Source organism: Prunus persica, chromosome G8 (genome assembly GCF_000346465.2).
Source record: "Prunus persica cultivar Lovell chromosome G8, Prunus_persica_NCBIv2, whole genome shotgun sequence".
NCBI lineage: Eukaryota > Viridiplantae > Streptophyta > Magnoliopsida > Rosales > Rosaceae > Prunus > Prunus persica.
Window position 1 is genome coordinate 20,810,509 of NC_034016.1, and position 19,948 is coordinate 20,830,456.

General features: G+C 36.7%; 2 protein-coding genes across 15 annotated transcripts; one reads left to right on the forward strand and one right to left on the reverse strand.

The window, feature by feature from the left end:
* LOC18767504 (heat stress transcription factor A-7a) lies at positions 1,559 to 7,104 on the reverse strand. Of its 10 annotated transcripts, none has more exons than XR_002272864.1 (5): positions 6,397 to 7,104; positions 4,121 to 5,277; positions 3,851 to 3,954; positions 3,671 to 3,735; positions 1,559 to 3,595 (listed from the first exon to the last, which is right to left on the reverse strand). XR_002272864.1 is itself a non-coding variant. In XM_020570079.1 (2 exons), exons 1-2 carry the CDS (start codon positions 6,700 to 6,702, stop codon positions 4,504 to 4,506), a joined length of 1,080 nt encoding a protein of 359 aa, XP_020425668.1. In that variant the 5' UTR covers positions 6,703 to 7,104; the 3' UTR covers positions 4,047 to 4,503. The 10 variants fall into 10 exon arrangements, 1 of the variants encoding a protein (XP_020425668.1); XR_002272862.1 differs by having other exon boundaries at positions 1,559 to 3,600; XR_002272863.1 differs by having other exon boundaries at positions 3,847 to 3,954.
* Positions 10,547 to 19,422, forward strand: LOC18768602 (probable protein phosphatase 2C 51). Of its 5 annotated transcripts, XM_020570891.1 has the most exons (22): positions 10,554 to 10,950; positions 11,129 to 11,387; positions 11,680 to 11,785; positions 11,885 to 12,026; positions 12,244 to 12,508; positions 12,688 to 13,052; positions 13,417 to 13,490; positions 14,112 to 14,262; positions 14,583 to 14,766; positions 14,870 to 14,967; positions 15,064 to 15,104; positions 15,275 to 15,362; positions 15,462 to 15,772; positions 16,205 to 16,262; positions 16,640 to 16,724; positions 16,831 to 16,905; positions 16,994 to 17,077; positions 17,216 to 17,359; positions 18,194 to 18,266; positions 18,487 to 18,723; positions 18,891 to 18,996; positions 19,100 to 19,422. In XM_020570891.1, the coding sequence occupies exons 1-21, from the start codon at positions 10,671 to 10,673 to the stop codon at positions 18,954 to 18,956; spliced, it is 3,186 nt and encodes a 1,061-aa protein (XP_020426480.1). In that variant the 5' UTR covers positions 10,554 to 10,670; the 3' UTR covers positions 18,957 to 18,996; positions 19,100 to 19,422. The 5 variants fall into 5 exon arrangements, 4 of the variants coding, with proteins under 4 accessions (XP_020426481.1, XP_020426480.1, XP_020426477.1 ...); XM_020570888.1 differs by having other exon boundaries at positions 15,275 to 15,772; XM_020570889.1 differs by having other exon boundaries at positions 14,673 to 14,766; positions 15,275 to 15,772.

A 19,948-nucleotide genomic window follows, 5' to 3' on the forward strand; every position in this document is an offset into this window, starting at 1 on the left:
ATCATTTGGGTGATATTGAATTTTCTGATTTGAAGCCTTGCTTGCTTATAGTGAGTTCCATTCCACCTTATTTCTATCTCAACCTATAATTATTGAAAAACACATAATGATTTTTTGGGTGATTTTAAATACTATTCCAAGCTTCTCTATCTGCAATTATTTTCATCAAGTTGTCATTGAATTATTATGGAGGGTTAGAATTAATTCATTTTCTTGGTTGCCATAATATATTTGAGGATTTCTTTTCCCTTTCTGTCTCTCTTTCTTTTGTTATTATTATTCTCTCAGATCCTAGTGTACAGTGAAAGTGCCCCAAGCAAACCCCACCAAGGAGGGAATTTGGAAGGCCCTCCTCCTACCCTCTTTTCTCTTTTCTCTTAACTTTCTTTATTCCAAACCCAAATCTAAAGCCATGAGCGAATTGTCCACTTTGTCCCCATGAGTTGCCAAAATTAGCAAGCCCTTTGCCCTCTACTTTTATATCATAAGATGGTTAAAAGTGTCCTTGGTGAGGGATTCTCCTCCTTTTGAAGCCATGCGTGGCCTAATATAACATGGCAGCAACCATGCAAACCAATCCCTTAAGCCTTAGGCGTGTTGGGCATAGGACCCATCACAGTTCATCTATTTTTTATATTTTATATTTTGCTCTTATAAATCCTTTTGGAATCCTATGTGGTTTCTTTTGATCTAAATCTTTTGAATATGCAGGGCTTTTTAGTGAGATTCATCTTCTTTTCTTTTGGGATAAGATGATATTTATGCTTCACTGATCATCACCTTTAAGGCAAACAGTGCAATGCACAATGGCTCATGAAATTAACAAAAGATAAATAAAGCATCAATGGACTTTAGTCAACTCGTGCTCACCACTTTGCATTCGACTTTGAATTCCCCTCCTCAATTTGGGTAGGTAGAGCACTCTAACTATAACATCATAGTCCATATTTAGAACTGAACTGAACAAGGCAATATTCTCTGTAAAATCACTGCCCAAAACATTTTCCACCCACCATTTTGGCTCTTCAACAAGTTAACCAAAATTTTATTGTGAAATTGTAAGGGGGCAAACATAAACTGGATCATTTTGCTTTATTAATTGAAACTTGAGAAACAGAGCAATCCCTTGCCTTTGAATGTGTTTTGGTTTTTTGGGGCTCTTGTGTTGTTGTTTAGTGTTTGGTTGAGTATGTTTTGTTACCTTTATTTTCCTTGTTCAACACAATAATTTGGTTTTTAGCTGAAAAAGAGAAGATTAAAGGACATTTGACAAACAGGGGAGATCCTTTTAAGGACAAACAGAGGTCAAAATTTGTCCTTCAGAACCATATATTTGGATCCAGCTAGGTTCCTGGAACTGGAAGTTAGTGGCATTTACAAATTGACCAAAATGTTCAATGGGACTGGCTTATTATAGTCTTAGTTTGATGATATTGTTAAGGCAATGGACAATATTCACAAGTGCACGAATCAACAATAGTATAGATATGCAAGTAGGAAGTCGAACCCACAAGGGTTTATAAAACAACTTAATCAATTAAATTGCACTAAACTTAATTAAGCAAATGATTGTTCCATTGATAGGAAAGTATTTACATCATCATGACTATAATGGTTTCATTTGATCAAGAAACTATGAGCAACCCCTCAATTAAAAATGGGATTTTGCTAATTAAACACAATCATATACAAAGATGGTGTAAAACAACTAACTATTGTTTAATAATAAACAAAGTAGGACCACAAGATTTGGCCAAGCTGAGAAACCCAAGTAGCATGGAGATGTGAAAGTTTTACCCTTTCAAGTAATTGAAGCACACATGAAGTTAATGACAGCCATCTCATATTGTTTGTTTGTTCTTTGCTGATTCTAATTTGAAGCTACCTTATTATAACTCTCTTCTCTTCTCATGCTCTGTTCCGCATGCTGAGAGAGAGAGAGAGAGAGAGAGAGAGAGAGAGAGAGAGAGAGGCACATTTCATATTTTTTTCATGAACTGGAAAGAAAATACAAATGCGGGCCATGCCTTATTCACGGGTTCTTTCTATTGCCAGATTCTCACATGCAAGTTTTGGCTTTGGAGGCAAATGAAAAGGCAAAAATATACAGAGGAGGACCTTCCATGACACTTCACTTTCTCTGCTCACCTCTCCAAGCCTAATTAGTAGAAAAACTTGTTTAGGCGCCTAAACTACTCATTGTCATTTATGACATGGCTTAAAATATCTTAATTAATATATTAATGTACCCAGTGCACTCATTTTTTGTTGAGAAGAAACCCTCTTGCATTGCATCCGTTACACACTCAATAATCTTGTCCAGACTTGTAACTATCTCATATTTTGACTTTCTGACATGTTCCTATTGCTAATGCCTTGCCCTGCATGCTCTGCCTCTAATAAAATATATGCTCTGCCTAAAATTCCACCGACACAGCATGAAAGCTGAAAAGTGCTGGCTTCTAACCCCATGAAAAGTACAAAGATTTTTTTATATATATATTTGATTTTTTTATATTAATACAAGCTATACTAGAGAGAGGAGAATCGAACCTAGGACCTCAAATGCAGAGGTTAATGCTCTTATATATTTGATTTTTAAGGAAGGGCTCCCAAGCCTTCAAATCCCGAGTCATTCGTTAGTGAGGACTTTATATATGGCTCTTAGGTAAGGTCATATCTCTTAATCGTTGCATTAGACGAACCAATTTGATCTAATGACTAACCAATTTAATTCAAATATTAAGAGAGAGGGCCTCACTTAAGGACTATATATAAGCCCTCACTATAAAATTCTTGATCTCATGAAGGCTAAGTATTTCCTGGCCTCTCAAACTATGGGCTGAAAAAAACATCATCGGCGGCTGCAACGAGTCACGGGAAGTTAGTGGGCACAACTACAGACCCAATTTGATCAAACATGGGATCAAGTGATGGACATTTTTGTGAATATTACAGGTTGGAGGCCCATTTATCAATCAGGAAGAAATATTTCGGAGAAGAGAAGAAACAGAGGTCATGGGGGTTGTTTTATAGTGGGGTTTGATGGTTCCTTCTGGTGCAGCGACTGATGTGGGTTTTGGGAGATCGATGAAATGGGAAACTGGGTTTGGTCGAGGAGGCTGGGAAGATTATGATTTCAAAATTGGACCGACCGATATCCATATACAACAAAAACTTTTATAAAATAAGGATGTCACCAGACAATATCCCAAGCCAATCACACACTGCCATGGGGAATGTTACAACACATGGCAGACTAATAAGTGCACAACACTAGACTAAGCAAAAATTAAAGGGTTGTGATTTCTTGAATTGGTTAGCCTAAGCTTCTTAAGGGTGGAACAGTCCAACTTCTGTTGAAGCCTTCCCAGTAAGGTATTAACTTTCTATCATCCGCTAGGCACATAACTTTCTATAATCCGCCTCACTAAAAATCTCAGCTTAATTACAGAATCTTGCAGACCAAAGTTTCAATGATTACTCACACAAATTAAACACATTCTAACCCTACTTGTAGAGTTAGAATCATATTATGCTCTTCAAGTTCAACCCAGTCAATCTACTTTGATACTTGGATCCTGTCTTTCTTCATCTGTACTGTAAGTAAGACATCAATTGGGTAAGGAACACATTTTTTATGGTGATGTTTTAAAGAGTGATACTGTACCAGTTTGAGAGTCCACGGCTGATGTAGTGACCGATGAGAACCGTATTTGCCCGACATGAACAAATCTACATGGTACAAATGTAACATTATGAAGTTCATATTACCCAAACTACCTCTGTTTATATCTTTACTCAAACAACATAGGGACAGTACTCAAGTAACAGAAAGTATCATACTGACAAAGTTATCAGCCAATAGGCACTTGGATCCAAAAACAATATTTTGTTTATGGTTCTTGGAGCTTGCAGCTACTCCTTTTCAAGTTCAACAGCTTCTCAACAAATCTACATTCATTTAAGAGGCCAAAATAGATTACAACAGGCAGAGAGAGAGAGAGAGAGAGAGAGAGAGAGAGAGAGAGAGAGAGAGAGAGAGAGAGAGAGAGAGACATAATTAATTTCATGTATGATACATGGAACAGTTTTTCAGATATGAAAATTAAACAAGAACCTTGAGATAAATCATCATAAAAACTAGCACAGTTTCTGTCCAAGCAATGCCTGCAACCTAACCAAGATAAAGAAACAAAGAGAGGGCATTATTAGATGAGAAAAGGAGGCAATTAATAAACAAGTGCAGGGTTAGAAACACCAGAAACAAAGATGGTTTCAACGGATATCAGCCTGCTAATCCCCCTATCCTGTCAATACCAAGAAATCCAGAATGAAAGTTATGGCCTAATGGCACTTGACGAGACTGTAGAGATGCAAAATGAGAGACTATGGAAACAACTGTTGGAGGCCTTAGCCTCCTACCCAAAAAGAAATGGTCAATGAGGCAGTGAACTGAAGAGGACAGAGATAGAAATGCTGAAGAAGTGCAGCTAGCTAGCTCTACTTTGGGCATGAACCTAAGTAACCTAAGCGATCAGCCAAGATAATCACATCTTCATCTTCCCCTACTATTGCACTTGGAATGCTGAAGTCTTCCTCCAATCTCTCACTAAATAGTTCTTCCCAAAATCCCTCATCGAACTCTTTCCCACTCTCTAGTGGCTCTAGCTCTTCATCCTGTTCCTTTCTTGCCTTTCCAAATCCTTGCATTTCCAATGCAAGTGCTTCTAGCTCTGACATTTCATAATCACAATCTCCAAATTCAAGAGGCTCACATTTAATGAGGTTTGTTCCCTTGCCCTTTAGGCTCGATTTGCCACCACCAACACCACTAGGTCCTTGATCAATTGGCCTCCTCCTTTTCTTAGTCATGGCTTCCTCAAGCTCCTTCCTTTTATCCTTCTGTTGGACTAGCTGCTGCATAAAAGCTGGGTTTTGCATTGCCCTTGCCAAGAAAGCCATCATTTGTTGCTGCTTCCTTTCAGTCCCTTGCAGCCTTTGTTCCATTGCTTGAAGGTAGGCTCTAGTATTCTGCTGCTGCTGTCTAAGCTTCACCAACTCCATCATTAGGACCTGCTTGTCGCGCCGCAAACGATCAATTTCTCCATCTAGCCCAAACCGGCCTACTTCCACACAAGGGCCTAGAGCTTGTTGTGCAGGAAGAGGCTGAGAAGGTGTCTTCCTTCTTTTAATGTTCTTAAGGAGATGCTTCTGACCCCTTACAAACCCCTCATTGGCAAACTCCCATCTGTCAGGATCAACCTTTCTAAAGCCCTGCAGAAGTTCAATTACATTTAGGACTAAATTCCCAAGAACCAATGACTATACAAACCTAATTGCCCAATCAGATTCAGAAATCTATTAAAGCTTCTCCATTACCGCTTTCACCCAATACCCGTCAAGTAATTGATAGATACAAAAAATATATATATCTATCATTATTGGTGGAATGAAATTAAGGGAATCAATTAAAGCCCTGCAGAAGTTCAATTACATTTAGGACTAAATTCCCAAGAACCAACGACTTTACAAACCTAATTGCCCAATCAGATTCAGAAATCTACTAAAGCTTCTCCATTAACGCTTTCACCCAATACCCATCAAGTAATTGATAGACACAAAAAAAAATATATATCTATCATTATTGGTGGAATGAAATTAAGGGAATCAATTAGCCTGCACCTGACAAAGGAGCTCAGATAGTGCTGAATATTTTATGACTAACTTTTGAGATGACACCAGTAGAAATTGAGCAAGGTGAGCCATTGGGAGGAGATATTAAAGAAACAAGGGTATTAAATAAAGAAAGCACTGTGGAAAATAACATAAATTAAAAAAATGGAGGGTGGAGGGGAAAACACAGCAGATGATAAACACAGAATAATTTATTTCCATAAGCACAAAGTACAATCATGTGAAATTCCAGAACCTACAACAACATCCATACATAAACAAAAGATATGTAAACTTTTATTTTCACCCAAAAAAAAAAAGAAAAAGAAAAAAGCATTCATAATTTACAGAAAACCACCAGTACAGTGAAACTTCAGCAACCCAAATGAATTCTAAGCAGATTCAAGAGAAATAATTCAACATGACGAAAGAACATTTAGGTCAATGGGAAGATTTTTTTATTATTTTTATTTTTAAATTTCTATTTGTTTGATAAATCAGCTGAAAATAAATAGGTAAGAAAATTGAAAGGGACTCAGACAAACAACACACCAGAGATCAATGAAGTTCATAAACAACATACCAGAGATCAATGAAGGATCATCCACATGAACTGGATTATTTCCATATACATTTAAACTGAAGATCTAAAACTTGATGAGAGGATTGAAGGTTTCACTAACCAATTAAAGATTTCAGCTTGGGGGTGAAAACACTTACGTAAGTGTTGAGCTGCCTGACAAAGCTTGAGAAATTATTGTGCTTGAAGTATCTAGGAAGGAGATTCATAACAAAGGTATGAGGATCCCAAACAACAAAGCTTCCACCTCCTCTGCTCCAAGAAACTATCCGATTGGTACTCGGGTCATCCACCATGTCAAAGGTCTTGGTCAGAAATGGAGGAGGGCCTGTGTCATTCAGACCCTCCATTGGCTGTGGCGGTATCATCACCACCGGGTCACCAGGACCCGATTGTGATGCACTTGAACCCGGGAACTCTTCCTTCACTGGGTACAGATAGTTCATGGCAATAATTGCAGAAAGATGAACAAAATCCAGATGGGTTTTGGTTCTCTTACCAATTTTACTACTTTGCTTCCAAATCAAATTCTGGGTCAGATTGTTCAACACAAAAAACAGGAAAAAACTGATATGGGTTGTCGTTGAAAAGCAAGAAAGAAGACGAAGTTGTCAAAAAGCTGCTAAGTACGAACTCAAAGGCACAAACTTTTGAGATTTACTGATCAAGGAAAGGGAAATTTGAGCTGAATCTTACTAAGAACGAGCTCTTCAATGGAAAGAGAGAGGAGGAAACTGCAAGATAAAGCCTTTGGATTTGGGCGCTTTCTTCTTCGGGAAAGTCGTTTAAGCCGTTATATAGTTGGCAGTTTTTTGTCACACGCACACAGAAGAAGAAGCTGCTTCATTAAGAGCACAAGGGTTTAAATAGAGTTTAGTCTTCTTAATCATTTTTCTAAAATATTTTGGGAAAGTTCTAGATCTCTTGGGGGTAAGTTCAATTTCAATTTTAGTATTGAGGCACTAACTCTCTCTCTCATTTGGGCAAGCATTTGAGAACAGAGAGTGTGGTCCTTAGGAAAGTTCTGGAAGTTCCATGGTATGGTGGAGGCATGGGGGGTCTTACAAGATTGGTTTTGTGAATTTCTAAACACTGATTGGACAATGTATGGACCCCACTTATAAGTTATAATTGGGTGACATCACTTGAAAAATCACTATTTGGTAGAGCTAAATATTTAAAAAATAAAAAATAAAAAATTTATGCAAAGGGTTTTTGGAGTTGAAAAACGCGTTTGGTAGGGACGAGGAAATATTAAATCATTTCTGGTACAATAAGTGAGGTGTCAATGTGTCATTGCGTTGAGAATGTTTTGCTTTCTTATCCGCTTAGGTTATGATGGCATTTTCTTTGTCTTGTTTTCCTCTTTCTAAAAAGATTAAATCAACTTTGCCTTGGGTCTTTAATATAAGTTTTAAACGAGTAAAACTATATGGTAGTTTTATTTTAAACAAAGCTATATTATAAATTATTCTCGTATATATAGAGAGAGATTAAACTCGAGTGCACAAACCGAACACACTATCTTAATCGACTGACTTACTACAAACCTGCAAACTATATAATTATATACTTGATTGACTAAAAAGATAAAAACAAGAGCTCTATGGTTGTCCAACAAAAAAATCAAGACTCTATCCCTATGAGTCTCCAAAGGGTCACATGGGTAAAGATCCCACCTTTCCCATATTAGGTTTTGGTTCAAAGTTGCATGCAATTTTTTAATCTAGTGGCCATTAAAGTAATCATTTAAATCCAAAGGGAATCCTTCTTAATCAAACGCTGCAAGACCAAATCAGCAGGTTGAGTCTAAGCAAAGAAAAATATACCCTCTTGGGTCTCTGCACAAAAATCACCTCAAGGGCATACGTGGGCCAATCACCGCCGGACACGTACGTCCGAGGGCTGTTATTATATTCTTATCTTCGTTTATTACGTTAATGTAACGTATTTTAATCTAGAAATAAAGAAAATGGGCATACGTGGTGCCCTCAGATGTGGACACGCTACCTTATCGGTACAGGTGTAAGAAAGTGGATTGGTCAGCACAGAGCCATCGGTGCTCCCTACTCACAATATAATATTTACAATCACAAGTCACGCACTGCGCCTATTCGGACAAGTTGCAATTTTTAAATCAAATAAAAGTTGAGCACCACTAATATTATATGTTATTTTTGGGTAAGATTCTCACTCTCTCCTGTTCAAATTATAGGACCACAACTGTAGAACAAAATATCTAAACTTCATTATTCTGGAAGCTACTAGAATTTTTTTAAAAAAAAATATTTGTTTATCTATAATAATTAGGGTAATCCAACAAGGATTGGGTTTAAGATTGAACCTTAAACCAAAATTACGGGTTGAGTTTCGGGTTGAATCGTAAAGCAAGGATTAGGCCTGCCTAATGTGTTGGACTTTGTATTTTTGGTTTGCACGTGTTATAAAGAGAAAGATCATGACTTGTGGTTTCATCATTTGGTAGAAGGAGTTCTGGGCACGTGTCAAGAACCCAGGATTTCATCGAAATGTAAAAGACACAGGTGTCCTTGACATGCTTGCCTTTGAAGAATTTAGGATTTGACCAGTCAGGTTTTGTGATTGCATTTGACCTACCTTAGTGGACAAGTACCAAGGATTTGGTCCTAATATTGTCGTACCATCCAAATGTGAGTACCTAAGTGGAAAGTGTGTCCTCTCAGGATGTTGCCATTTGGAAGTCATGAGTTGACCAGCCTACTCTTTTAACTCTTAATTTGGTTTTGGGTGGGTCAGAGAAAGAATTAGCTATCTTGTTATACGTAATTTTTCTTTACATCGCTCTTATCACGTGACAGTTAAGTAATGTGAAAATTTTTCAGAAAAACTGTACATAATTTATTCTGATAAGTTTTTCTCCTTTGGTCTTTTGTCCCCACCAGTACGAAGTTACAGTTAGTTCATTTCATTCACATTTTCATTCACATCAACTTCACAATCAAGATGTGACACAACATGCATGAAGTACTCAGCTAGGCAAGCTGGGGCGTTATAAGAAGGGATGAAAGGTAAGGGTTATCACTGAGGTGGTGGATTAATTGAATGAAATTATCTCTATATACGTTTGAACCGTTTCAATGTTTTTGATTCATAGCCTCAAACTAGGACCCTAAACTTAGGGTTTGTGATTGAATTCCAAGGGTCTGGGTACCCAAGCAGGATGTATTTCTAATAATTACTATTTTGTCGGTAAATTTCATGTTTTGTTCCAATACCAAAGTTCACTAATCATAATTGATTGTCGATTCTTATTTTGAATCAAGCTTAATGGAATATAATTTTCTTTTTGTTTAGAGCATCCACAGTGGGAGGGTGTATTTTTGGGGGTGTAAAGCCATTTTTACATTCCCTTTACATCTATGGGGGTTGTAAATATGATTTTTGCTCCAATAGGGAAGATGTAAATCTAAAGATGTATAATTGATTTCTTTCACATTTTCTGTTGTAGGTCTCACTTTTGTCCACTTTTTCTCACCTTTTCTGATGTAGGTCTCACATGCAAGAGATGTAAAAAAATATGTACATGTGCATCTAAATTTGGATCTCATGGTGGTGATGCAAATTTACACTCATTTACATCTCTCCATTGTGGGTGATTTCGGTTACAAAGGATGTATATTTAACATACACCTCATTATATACCCTCCCACTGTAAATGCTCTAATACTCTGTTTCGTTTCACCAATCAAACACCACTCAAGGGATATTAATATTGGAGGAGGAAAAAGAACGACAAGGTGAAAAGTATTTTCTTTGAAGGACAAATTAGAGTTCATTTTATTAATATAGGCTATAAAAGGACGTTTTAAACATTTTTTTTCATAAACCTTTACATGGTATTGCAATGGCCAAAAGCAAGGATATTGGTTAACCTTTACAGATCACGAATTAAAATCCTCATACAATACGTTAGAAATAAAATTAGGAGGTTTCTTGAATCAATATAGAGAAACTCTGATATGCAAAGTAAAGTACGTTATACGATGAGCCATACCATTAGCAGTACGACAAATATAGATAAAACCTTCTCCAGTGACTTGTGTCAACAAGCTCTTGATATCCTCCACCACTGATCCAATGACAGACCTATCTATGAAGTTACTTTAAAGTATTGTAACGATCTGGACATCACCACTTTCAAAGACAACATTTTGAAAACCCCTTTCCATCGCTAATATTGGGCGTTAGTTATTTTTTTTTGGAGAACGGTCTCCTTTTTTTTAATCAATAAAAAACAATAAAATTGAAGCGGAAAAAGCCGCCAAATAAAGCGTATAAATAAGCAATGGGGTTGCGGGTTTCCAATTTCCGCTTACTGTGAAATCGTTATGTTAGAAATTGAATTTTACAACGGATAGTTACAAACTGGCAGTAGATGGAGGCTTACAGAGGTCTCCTGTTCCCATTAGGGTTTCTGATAATAATAGCCGTTGCGACTCTCTCTCACGGAGAATCGTCGACGTGCTTGACGGTCTACAAAGAAGGCGGTGCTCCGGCGGTCTTCCAATCTCCAAAATGCCCTCGCTGGACGCACTCCGATTACGCTTCCTACTCTCGAAGCACCTCGCGCTGTCAAACTGCCATGCTTCAAGGTCACCGGAAGTCCCTCGAGGATCGCACCCTCTGCGCTCTCGACCTTCGCATCCCCTTCCCTGGTGCCCTAATCTCTCTCTCTCTCTCTCTCTCTCTCTCTCTCTCTCTCTCTCTCTCTCTCTCTAACATCTGAATTGTTAATTTTGAATTGGTGTTAGGGCATTATTGTAATTGGATTGGACTCTGCGTTTTATTTTGGTCTTATTGACCGTTCATACTATGAATGTGATATTGGAGCAGGTAAAGCAGGGGTTAAGGAGGTTACAGTTGGAATTGTTGCTGTTTTCGATGGTCATAATGGGGCTGAAGCTAGTGAGATGGCTTCGAAGCTTTTATTAGAGTATTTCGTTTTGCATACCTACTTTCTCATCGATGCATCATACTCTGCTATCTTGAAGAAAGGCTCGGGAAGTTTGCAAACTAGTGCAGACCATCATTCTATTTTTCAACGGTATAATTGGGATGGCCTACTCGATCGGCATGAATTGGATCTTGGAAGGTACATTTCTTTGTAATTATCCCCTTTCTATGTAAACCATTGAAATGCTTTCTGTCGTTTTACATGAATAATTTACAAAAACCAGTCAAACAATGTGAACTTGAAACTTAACATTGATAAACTTTTACTGGTCTAGAATTTTGAGTTGTAGGTTTTACTGGTTTGGTTATCTCAGAATGTAAAATTGGTACATGGAAAAACTAATCTCATTTGTTCCTGTATAGTTTTTTTTCTAGGGGCCTTTTTGGATACCCATTTTGGCACTTATCTCTAGTTTGTTATGACTTCTCAGGTTTAAGCATTCATTCCAAGCAAATTTTGACGATTCTTTCCACTTTGAAATTTTGAAAGAAGCATTGTTGAGGGCAATACATGATATAGATGCAAAATTTTCGATGGTATGTTCTATTTGATGTTTCTCTGCTTGGTTCAAATTGTATTGCATAATGTTCTATATTTTAGCCTTCTATTGATGTTCCTCATATTAACTTATGAAGGAAGCATCTAGAAAAAATCTGGTTTCCGGATCCACAGCTACGATTATACTACTTGCTGATGGTCAAATCTTAGTTGCAAATATTGGAGACTCAAAGGCTTTATTGTGCTCAGAAAAATTTCAATCTCCTGCAGAGGCTAAGGGTCAGAAGGATTTTCCTAAATGAAGCTGTTTACTGTTTAACGCACTTAATTTTTAAAGAAAAAAAATTGCATGACCAGAGCTTTAAGTCAGATTCTTGTATGTTTGAATGGGTATAATTTACCATTGCACTGTTTGGTTAACATTTCAAAAGATAAGAAAATGGTGGAGGTTAATTTTTTTTTTTTTTTTTTTTTTTTTGGTGCTTATGCATTGCAGCCACTTATTTAAGATTATACAGGCAGGAAAGGCGTAATGGTGCTATTTCACGCCTAAGAAACTATAAAAACTTGGACTTGGCTTCCTCCACTGGATTGGTGCATTTTTCTGTCAAGGAATTGACAAGAGATCATCATCCTGACAGAGACGATGAAAAATTACGGGTGGAAACTGCCGGTGGCTATGTTCTTGAATGGGGTGGTGTGCCTCGAGTCAATGGTGAGCTGGCTATTTCCCGAGCTATTGGTGATGTCTCCTTTAAAAGGTGAGGTTCAGAAACAGTAGCAGAATATGCAAATTTTGTACTATTTTTTCTTTTGATCCTATTGTATTTTAGAAGGAGCTTCTGATTAGGTGTAGTAATTTACATTCCTTGTTTTCCCTTCTCATGGAAACCTTAATTACGTTTTCCCTCAATTTAACTTTTAAACTGGACTGCATCAGTTATGGGGTCATATCTGCACCAGAGTTGACTGATTGGCAACCCCTGACTGTAAATGATACCTATCTGGTGGCTGCATCTGATGGAGTTTTTGAGAAGCTGAACGTGCAGGATGTTTGTGATTTGTTGTGGGAAGTACGGAGTTATGATTCTGGGAGATCCGAGCTCTCTTCCTCATGTTCATACTCATTAGCTGATTGCATAGTGAATACTGCATTTGAAAAGGGCAGTATGGATAATGTGGCAGCTGTTGTTGTTCCGTTGGTATCTACTGGGTTTTCCGAAAGTTTGTTGAAGGAAAGGTCAGTTGGAGAGGGAGACGTAAAGTACACAGCATCAGGACTTCAGTCCACCCATGAAGGATCAGGTGGGTCTCTTGTGCTTTTAAACCTTCTTCTGGATCTCAATTGCATTGAGGATTTGGAATCTCACTTTGTAGGGGCACAAGTCAAATTTTGTTGTCACTTGCCATTTAGCTTGAATTTTATTTGTGTTACCCAATAATTTCATTATAAGGTGTTGCATGGTTGGAACCTTGGCACCTCACATAGAAAGAAACTGAAGAAGTAAATGACAAATAGAAGTGTAGAGCATACAATTCAAAGTCTATTTAGATCGTTATCAAATGGAATTCATTATTTTTTCTTTTAATTTTTGTTCGGTCGTTTATACACTTTTGATGATTGTTCATTTCCGAATGTATTCATGATTACTTTTGTTACCTTGATCAGCTAATGACTGCTCTTATGCCATAAAACAATTGGAGTATGCTCATCCAGTGGTTTCCAAGTTTGACAGGTTATTGGTAAGCCTCTTTTTCCAACTGGAGGGGTTGTTGAAATTTATTTTCTCATTTGTAATTCTTAACTTTTCAGTATGGAGTGAGTGAGGTAATAGTGATACGGTCAATGTTTATGTTGTTCTAGAATTCTTTGTACCTTTTTCTTTTCTTGAATAAGAAAGATGTCAGGATCCTTTTGCCCCACAATTGATTCTTATTACTCATTCGTATCAGTTGGATGTTGTTTCTTCAGTTATAAAAGGAATAAGTACCTATGGTCCTATGGCCTTTAAAAAAATTATTTGGACAAGTATTACTTTATCTCAATCTTTGTTATTACGTGCATGCATTAAAAAAAATTAATGCAAAAGGTTTCTGTGATTGATTGAGTGTAACCATTCAACTATTATGATTCTTTTAGCACTAAATTACCTATAATTTGTTTGTAGACTCTCTTCTATTGTGTTTGAAGCCATCAGGAAACTTGATTGTCCAACTTTCAAGGTCATTGAAACAAGTTATTTTATTTTTTAAAGTATTTTCTTTTTATTGGATGGGCAATCCTTATATTATTTGATGACTCGTGCCATACAGGGAAGATTGAATGGAAGGTGTTGACTTTGTTGATTGCTTGTCTTACTCTAGGTACAAGGAAAACACGGTTATATTGGCTGTTTTATTCTGTCTGAGAACCTTGATGAACATGCAGAGTACATGTTGCAAGCAAAGGATGAGCACGAAGGTTATGTGTATGACCTGCGTCAGGCTCTTCCTGAGGCCGTTGGCCAACAGTTTGGTAAGTGTGAAAGCCACAACTTCAGCTCCACATTGGTGATGAAATTTTACTGATACTTAGCAACTGTCAATCTTGTTGTTGCTTCCACATGGATGGGTGAGCCTGTGAAGTTGCTCTTAGAACCTGTTTTCCGAATGTGTGTCTGAAGTTTAATTTGAATCTCTCCTCTTACTTAAACAGGAAATTATACTCAGAAACACATTCCTGATGTACTCTAATAAGAATGCCTTATGAACTTTTATACAAAATGTTTTGTAGTTGTATCTTGTATCTGTTATACAGGGCCTATTTAAACTTTTTTTTAAAACTTTAAATGTTAGGGGGACCTCTAAATTTGTACCATGACCAGAATTTTTGCTTGCACCTTGGAATTACTGTTGATGCTAAAGATCAATGCTTAAATCCTGAAGGCTTTGCCAGTTTCCTTGCTTTGCTTGAATCAATTCCTTTCCATGATGCTGGCTCAAACAATGGATCATTTGAATATTCAATGCCAGACAGGAGGTAAAGATCTTTTCTTTCCTTGATTGTCTCTTCTTGGTGACCTTTGTCATATAGTTCAGACTACTAAAATGACTTAAGAAACACTGTCCTTCCTGGCTGTCAGGTATGTACTAAAAAAGAGGTTTGGTCGTGGATCGTATGGTGAAGTATGGCTGGCTTTTAATTGGAACTATCATCAAGGCACCAATATGTCAAATTCAAGTGGGAAAAATAAGAATATCTCATTTAGTTTTTTTTATTTTTTTTTTAATTTTCACATCAAAGATAAAAGCTGATTTCCTCACAATTGTCATGCAGGCCTTCCTGATGAGAACTTGCTCATTTTAAAACGCATAATGGTATTTACTTTGATCAATTAAATCATATGACTAGTAATTTCTCTGTAAACAGAATAAACAGGCGGGGTTCAAAACCTTGAAATCAATTTGTCTTCTTGGTTTATGGTTTTATATATACGTTTTTGCAGATGATTCTTATTTTAAGAATGGGTGCTTGATAATTGCAACAGGTGGAGAAAGGGGCTGCTGTTTATTTAAGTGGTTTACGGGAGAAGTATTTTGGGGAAATTTTTATGAATGCCTCTAATCGTCTTGGAGGTTCTCTATCAGCTGGAATATCAACCTCTGTCTTGAATGAATCACAGTTTGATTTCTATGGCTTGGTAGAAACAACTGACCCAACGGCCTATGCAACAGGAAATAGTTGGACTTCTGAAAACTTGTTTGAAGAAAAATTTCATGGAGGTTTCTATGAAGAAGGGTTGAACCATATTGCTAGATACGTGGAGTCTTTTGAATCTCAAGCAAATGAAATATGGCTTGTATTTCGTTACGAGGGCGTGTCTTTATCAAAGCTTATGTACACTGTGGAAGAAGAGACTAATGCAGATGAAGAAAGAGCTGAAAAAGTGAATCATGTCCAGATGCTGTGTCCATCAAAATGGTGGCATTGGTTGAAGACAACAAAAGCAGGACAGGAGCAAATGCGCAGTCTTATATGGCAGTTGGTATGTCATGTCTTTAATTTTCACGGAACTGCTTTGATACTCAGTAATTACTGAGTTACATATTGCTATCATATATCATTGGGAGGTTTACTATAAAAAGAATCAGTGAATAGTTAATCTTAATCAGAAGATGGCCTTTTCATTCGAAGATTCTGGCGTCTCTGTTTTTAAAACTTTGTCAAGTTTGCTAGTGAGAATACAACTATGTGCCGAGGGACTATCCCTAGGCAGTTTTTCTAGTCATAACCTAGATTGGTGAACTTTCTTTCTTATAATTGGTATTAAAATTGAATTTGTTTCAAAAAACATGGTGGCGTAGTTTTCATAAGTTTCTTTCAGCCTTTTTATGTACCATAGTTGTTCATTTTCTTGCTCTTGTGTTTTTAGACCAGTGCACTCATTTACATACTTGATCTTCTTCAAATTTTCCAGTTGATGGCATTGAAGTCCTGTCATGACCGTAATATTACCCATAGAGATATCAAACCTGGTGAGTACATCTTTGTTTTCTAATATTACACCTTAGGAATATATTGTAAAAAATAATTTGTTCATACGTATTATAGTTTTGAAAAGGAAACCAATTGGCTAGCAGTCATACTTGTTTCTTTCTGATTTTTGTTGTTGACCAATAAAAATAATGTATTAAATATTTTTAGCATGTAGTCAAGCAAATTTAGTTATCTAATAAGCTGTTTCTTTAAATCTACAAAGATTTTGAATCTGAGTTCTTCTTTCAGGTCGTTCAGGATCCATTGGTGTTCTCTTTATGTCAATGAAATTTGTTCAAATATTTGTATATCTGTCCAGCTTTAGAAGCTAGATCTTTTGCATCATGCTTATTTTAAGTGCTTTAATATTTTGTAGAAAATATGGTGTTATGCTTTGAAGAGGAAGACACTGGGAGATGTCTGAAAGGAATTCCAAATGGCGAAAACTTCACCACCAAAATGTAGAGTTCACCTTACGATTCTAGTATATAACCTGATATATGATATTAGTCATGCTTTTAATTAGATTGTATTATTAATCTGATGCCTTTTGGGTAAATCATTTAGGCGCATTATTGACTTCGGTAGTGCAATGGATGAGTTCACTCTAAAGCATTTATATGGGTCTACTGGACCATCCAGGTATATCTTTTACTGTGGGCATTTCCGGTTATCTATCTATTTATAAAAAATAGTGACAAGTTTATGATTGATTTTTGTGTTTCTCCAGAGTTGAACAGACTAATGAATATACTCCCCCTGAAGCCTTACTTCATTCTAATTGGTACCTGAGGCCCACCAACACAACATTAAAGTAAGTTCGTATATTAGATTAAGTTTAACTCTTGATCCATTTCCGTGAAGAAAAATGATCTTATGTGCTAACTGTAAATGTGTATCTTACCACGTCTGTTGGACTAAAATTTTCAGATTTACTTGATTTTTTTGACAGGTACGATATGTGGAGTGTTGGTGTTGTGATGTTAGAGTTGATCTTAGGATCACCAAATGTTTTCCAGATTAGTAGTCACACACGTATTCTTTTAGACCGGCATATAAAGGGATGGAATGAAGGCTTAAAGGAGCTTGCATACAAGTTAGTTTAAGACACTAATATACTACTTGTATATTCAACTAATCAACGGAAATACACTTTTGGATTGGCTCTCTTTGATAGAGTTGTTTCTGTTACAACTGTCCACGACATGCTTTGGTTATGCTTTTATTTTGTTACACTGAAAACTTCGATGAGATGATACTCACCGATCTATGTACAGGGCTTTTTATTGTTTCATGTATTCGTTATTATTGAATTCGAGCTCGATTTCTTCTGCAGTATACTGTTGGATTATAAACAATGTAGTTCATATATATATATATATTAAAAAGGTTTAGATATACTGATTCAGTTATCAAAAGTAACTTTCCATTTTAATAGGGGAAAGCATGTATCATCTATCTTCAGTTTTTCTTAACCATGCAGCATTATCTGTAGAATGATGTTTGGTCTGTGGTGTATACATGTATACGTGCATATAAATAGAGATAGTAATTCTCTCGTACTAGACAGTTGTCACACCCATAATAAAGTGAGTAAGTAGCTACCAGCTTTTTGTCATGCCCTAGCAGTTATTGGGGGGATTCATTGTAAAAGGATGATGTTATTTTAGATTTTTATGAAGTTCCTATTTTGTTCATTATGATGTGGAAGCATGGTAGCAGGAATATGATATAATATGATGAAGTGATACTCAGGCCTAAACGTTGATCACTATGTTCTGCAACATAATATGATCCCCTTCATGCAAGGACTACTTGTTTTTAGAAAATGATGTGTGCAAGTAGTATGAGTATTATGCATCCAATCTTTTTCTACTTTCTAAGGTTATGTTTTAATTTGTTATTTACATATGCATTTTCTGGTTGACAGACTTAGATCATTCATGGAGTTGTGCATCTTAATCCCTGGGAGTTTCTTACGACATCACCGAACAGCGAGCCAGGTAAGTTTACCATACTCTCATTCTTAGTCAGTTTTCTTTTCCCCCTCATCCTAGAGGACAGTGTGGTGATAAATGTAGTGTGGAAATGATTTTCATGGATAATATCAGGATGGTTCTTTCCTTCTCTTTTTCCTTTTAAACTCTTTATCCATTGCATGTTAGCTTGTGCAGATATTCTGGTTCCAATGTTAAGCTAATGTGTTTTCACTTTTGAGACTAGGCTGGAGCATCACCGGCTTCTTGGAAATGCTCAGAAGAGTTTTTCTCCCATCAGATAAAGAGTAGAGATCCGCTTAAGTTGGGGTTAGTAACTGTTTGTATCAGTTGTGTCTTATTAGACATGATTTATGTTGTACTTATTGATGCTGCAATAACATGCCATATACTTCTTGGAAACTGCAGCTTTCCAAATGTTTGGGCTTTGCGGTTGGTACGCCAGCTATTACTCTGGGATCCTGTAAGTTCTAATTCTTAGTTTTTTTGTTTTCTCTAGTGAGAGGAATTTCTAAGAATCGTTGGTTAGTGGCATCACATTAGGGAAGTTTTGTTTCTTCTACTATGTGGTTATCTGGCAAACTACGGAATCTCTTGTATAAAGTGACAGTTGAAACATTTGAACTACAGGAGGAGCGGTTGAGTGTTGATGATGCTTTGCAACATCCATATTTCCAGCCTCCTCCCAGGGAATGAGTTCATTGGAACGTTTTACCTACTGATTTTCCTCCTAGAGGTACTGACCACTGACCAAACTTATAATGGCTTTACATACAGCTCATATTTTTCAATTAAAATGCAGAATGCAGGTTTATACTTCTTTCTTTTATTTACTTCAGACCTTAACTTCCTCGGCATTAACAAACTCAACTGAGATAGTACCACCATTTTGATGGATGCAACACCTGCGCATGCTTCAGCTAATCAACTCTTTTTTTTCATCGACATTAGTATCTTGTTCCGAAGTGTACATAATGCTAGCAAGATTGTTCAAGTGAATCTGTGCCTCACTTTGCAGCTGAAATTTTGTTACCAACGGTTGATCTTAAAGATCATTTAGATGTACAGGTTCTGTCATGATTTCATGACTGATTATGTGTATATATATACGTCAAGTTACAACAAAGATCAAATATTCGAAGGTTGTCATATTTGCCGTGTCCATGGCTTCCATGTTGGTTTCTATACTTGCTTGCCTCTAGCTTTTCTGGCGTAGTGCATTTTCCACATTTATAAGAAGAGGTGGTCCTAAAAAATCTGCACAAATGTCTTCTCTAGATTATTACATTATATTTCTTTAAAGCATTGGAAAAATCAGTGTTCGAAAAATCGGCCTGGGTGGGTCTGACACAGAAAAAAAACGCCATTTTGGAATCTCCAAGGTCAGGGACGAGATGACGATGGTGCTATGAGAGAGAGAGAGAGAGAGAGAGAGAGAGATGAGAATTGAAGAAGAGAGGACGTGAGTTTTGTCTGAGCAAGAGGGGCTGGAAAACTGCTCGTGTTAGACTTATATGTTGACAGAAAAAACAACAGGAGAGATGGGCTTTCAATTGGGCCTGGACTTTAAACACTAATAAAACCAAATGCCCTATTTAGATATATTATGGTAATATTTTATATCAATTTGTGGTACTTTATAATTTATATATCCTTTTATTTTGCATAATTTTGGTATAAATTTTATC

Excerpts from the sequence above, each read along its gene's own strand:
- LOC18767504 (XM_020570079.1), bottom strand. The coding sequence starts at position 6,702 with ATGAACTATCTGTACCCAGTGAAGGAAGAGTTCCCGGGTTCAAGTGCA. Across the intron at positions 5,278-6,396 it reads TCAGGCAGCTCAACACTTAC|GGCTTTAGAAAGGTTGATCC; the intron begins GTAAGTGTTTTC and ends GAACTTCTGCAG.
- LOC18768602 (XM_020570888.1), top strand. The coding sequence starts at position 10,671 with ATGGAGGCTTACAGAGGTCTCCTGTTCCCATTAGGGTTTCTGATAATA. Across the intron at positions 12,027-12,243 it reads ATCTCCTGCAGAGGCTAAGG|CCACTTATTTAAGATTATAC; the intron begins GTCAGAAGGATT and ends TATGCATTGCAG. Across the intron at positions 14,767-14,869 it reads TATTCAATGCCAGACAGGAG|GTATGTACTAAAAAAGAGGT; the intron begins GTAAAGATCTTT and ends CCTGGCTGTCAG.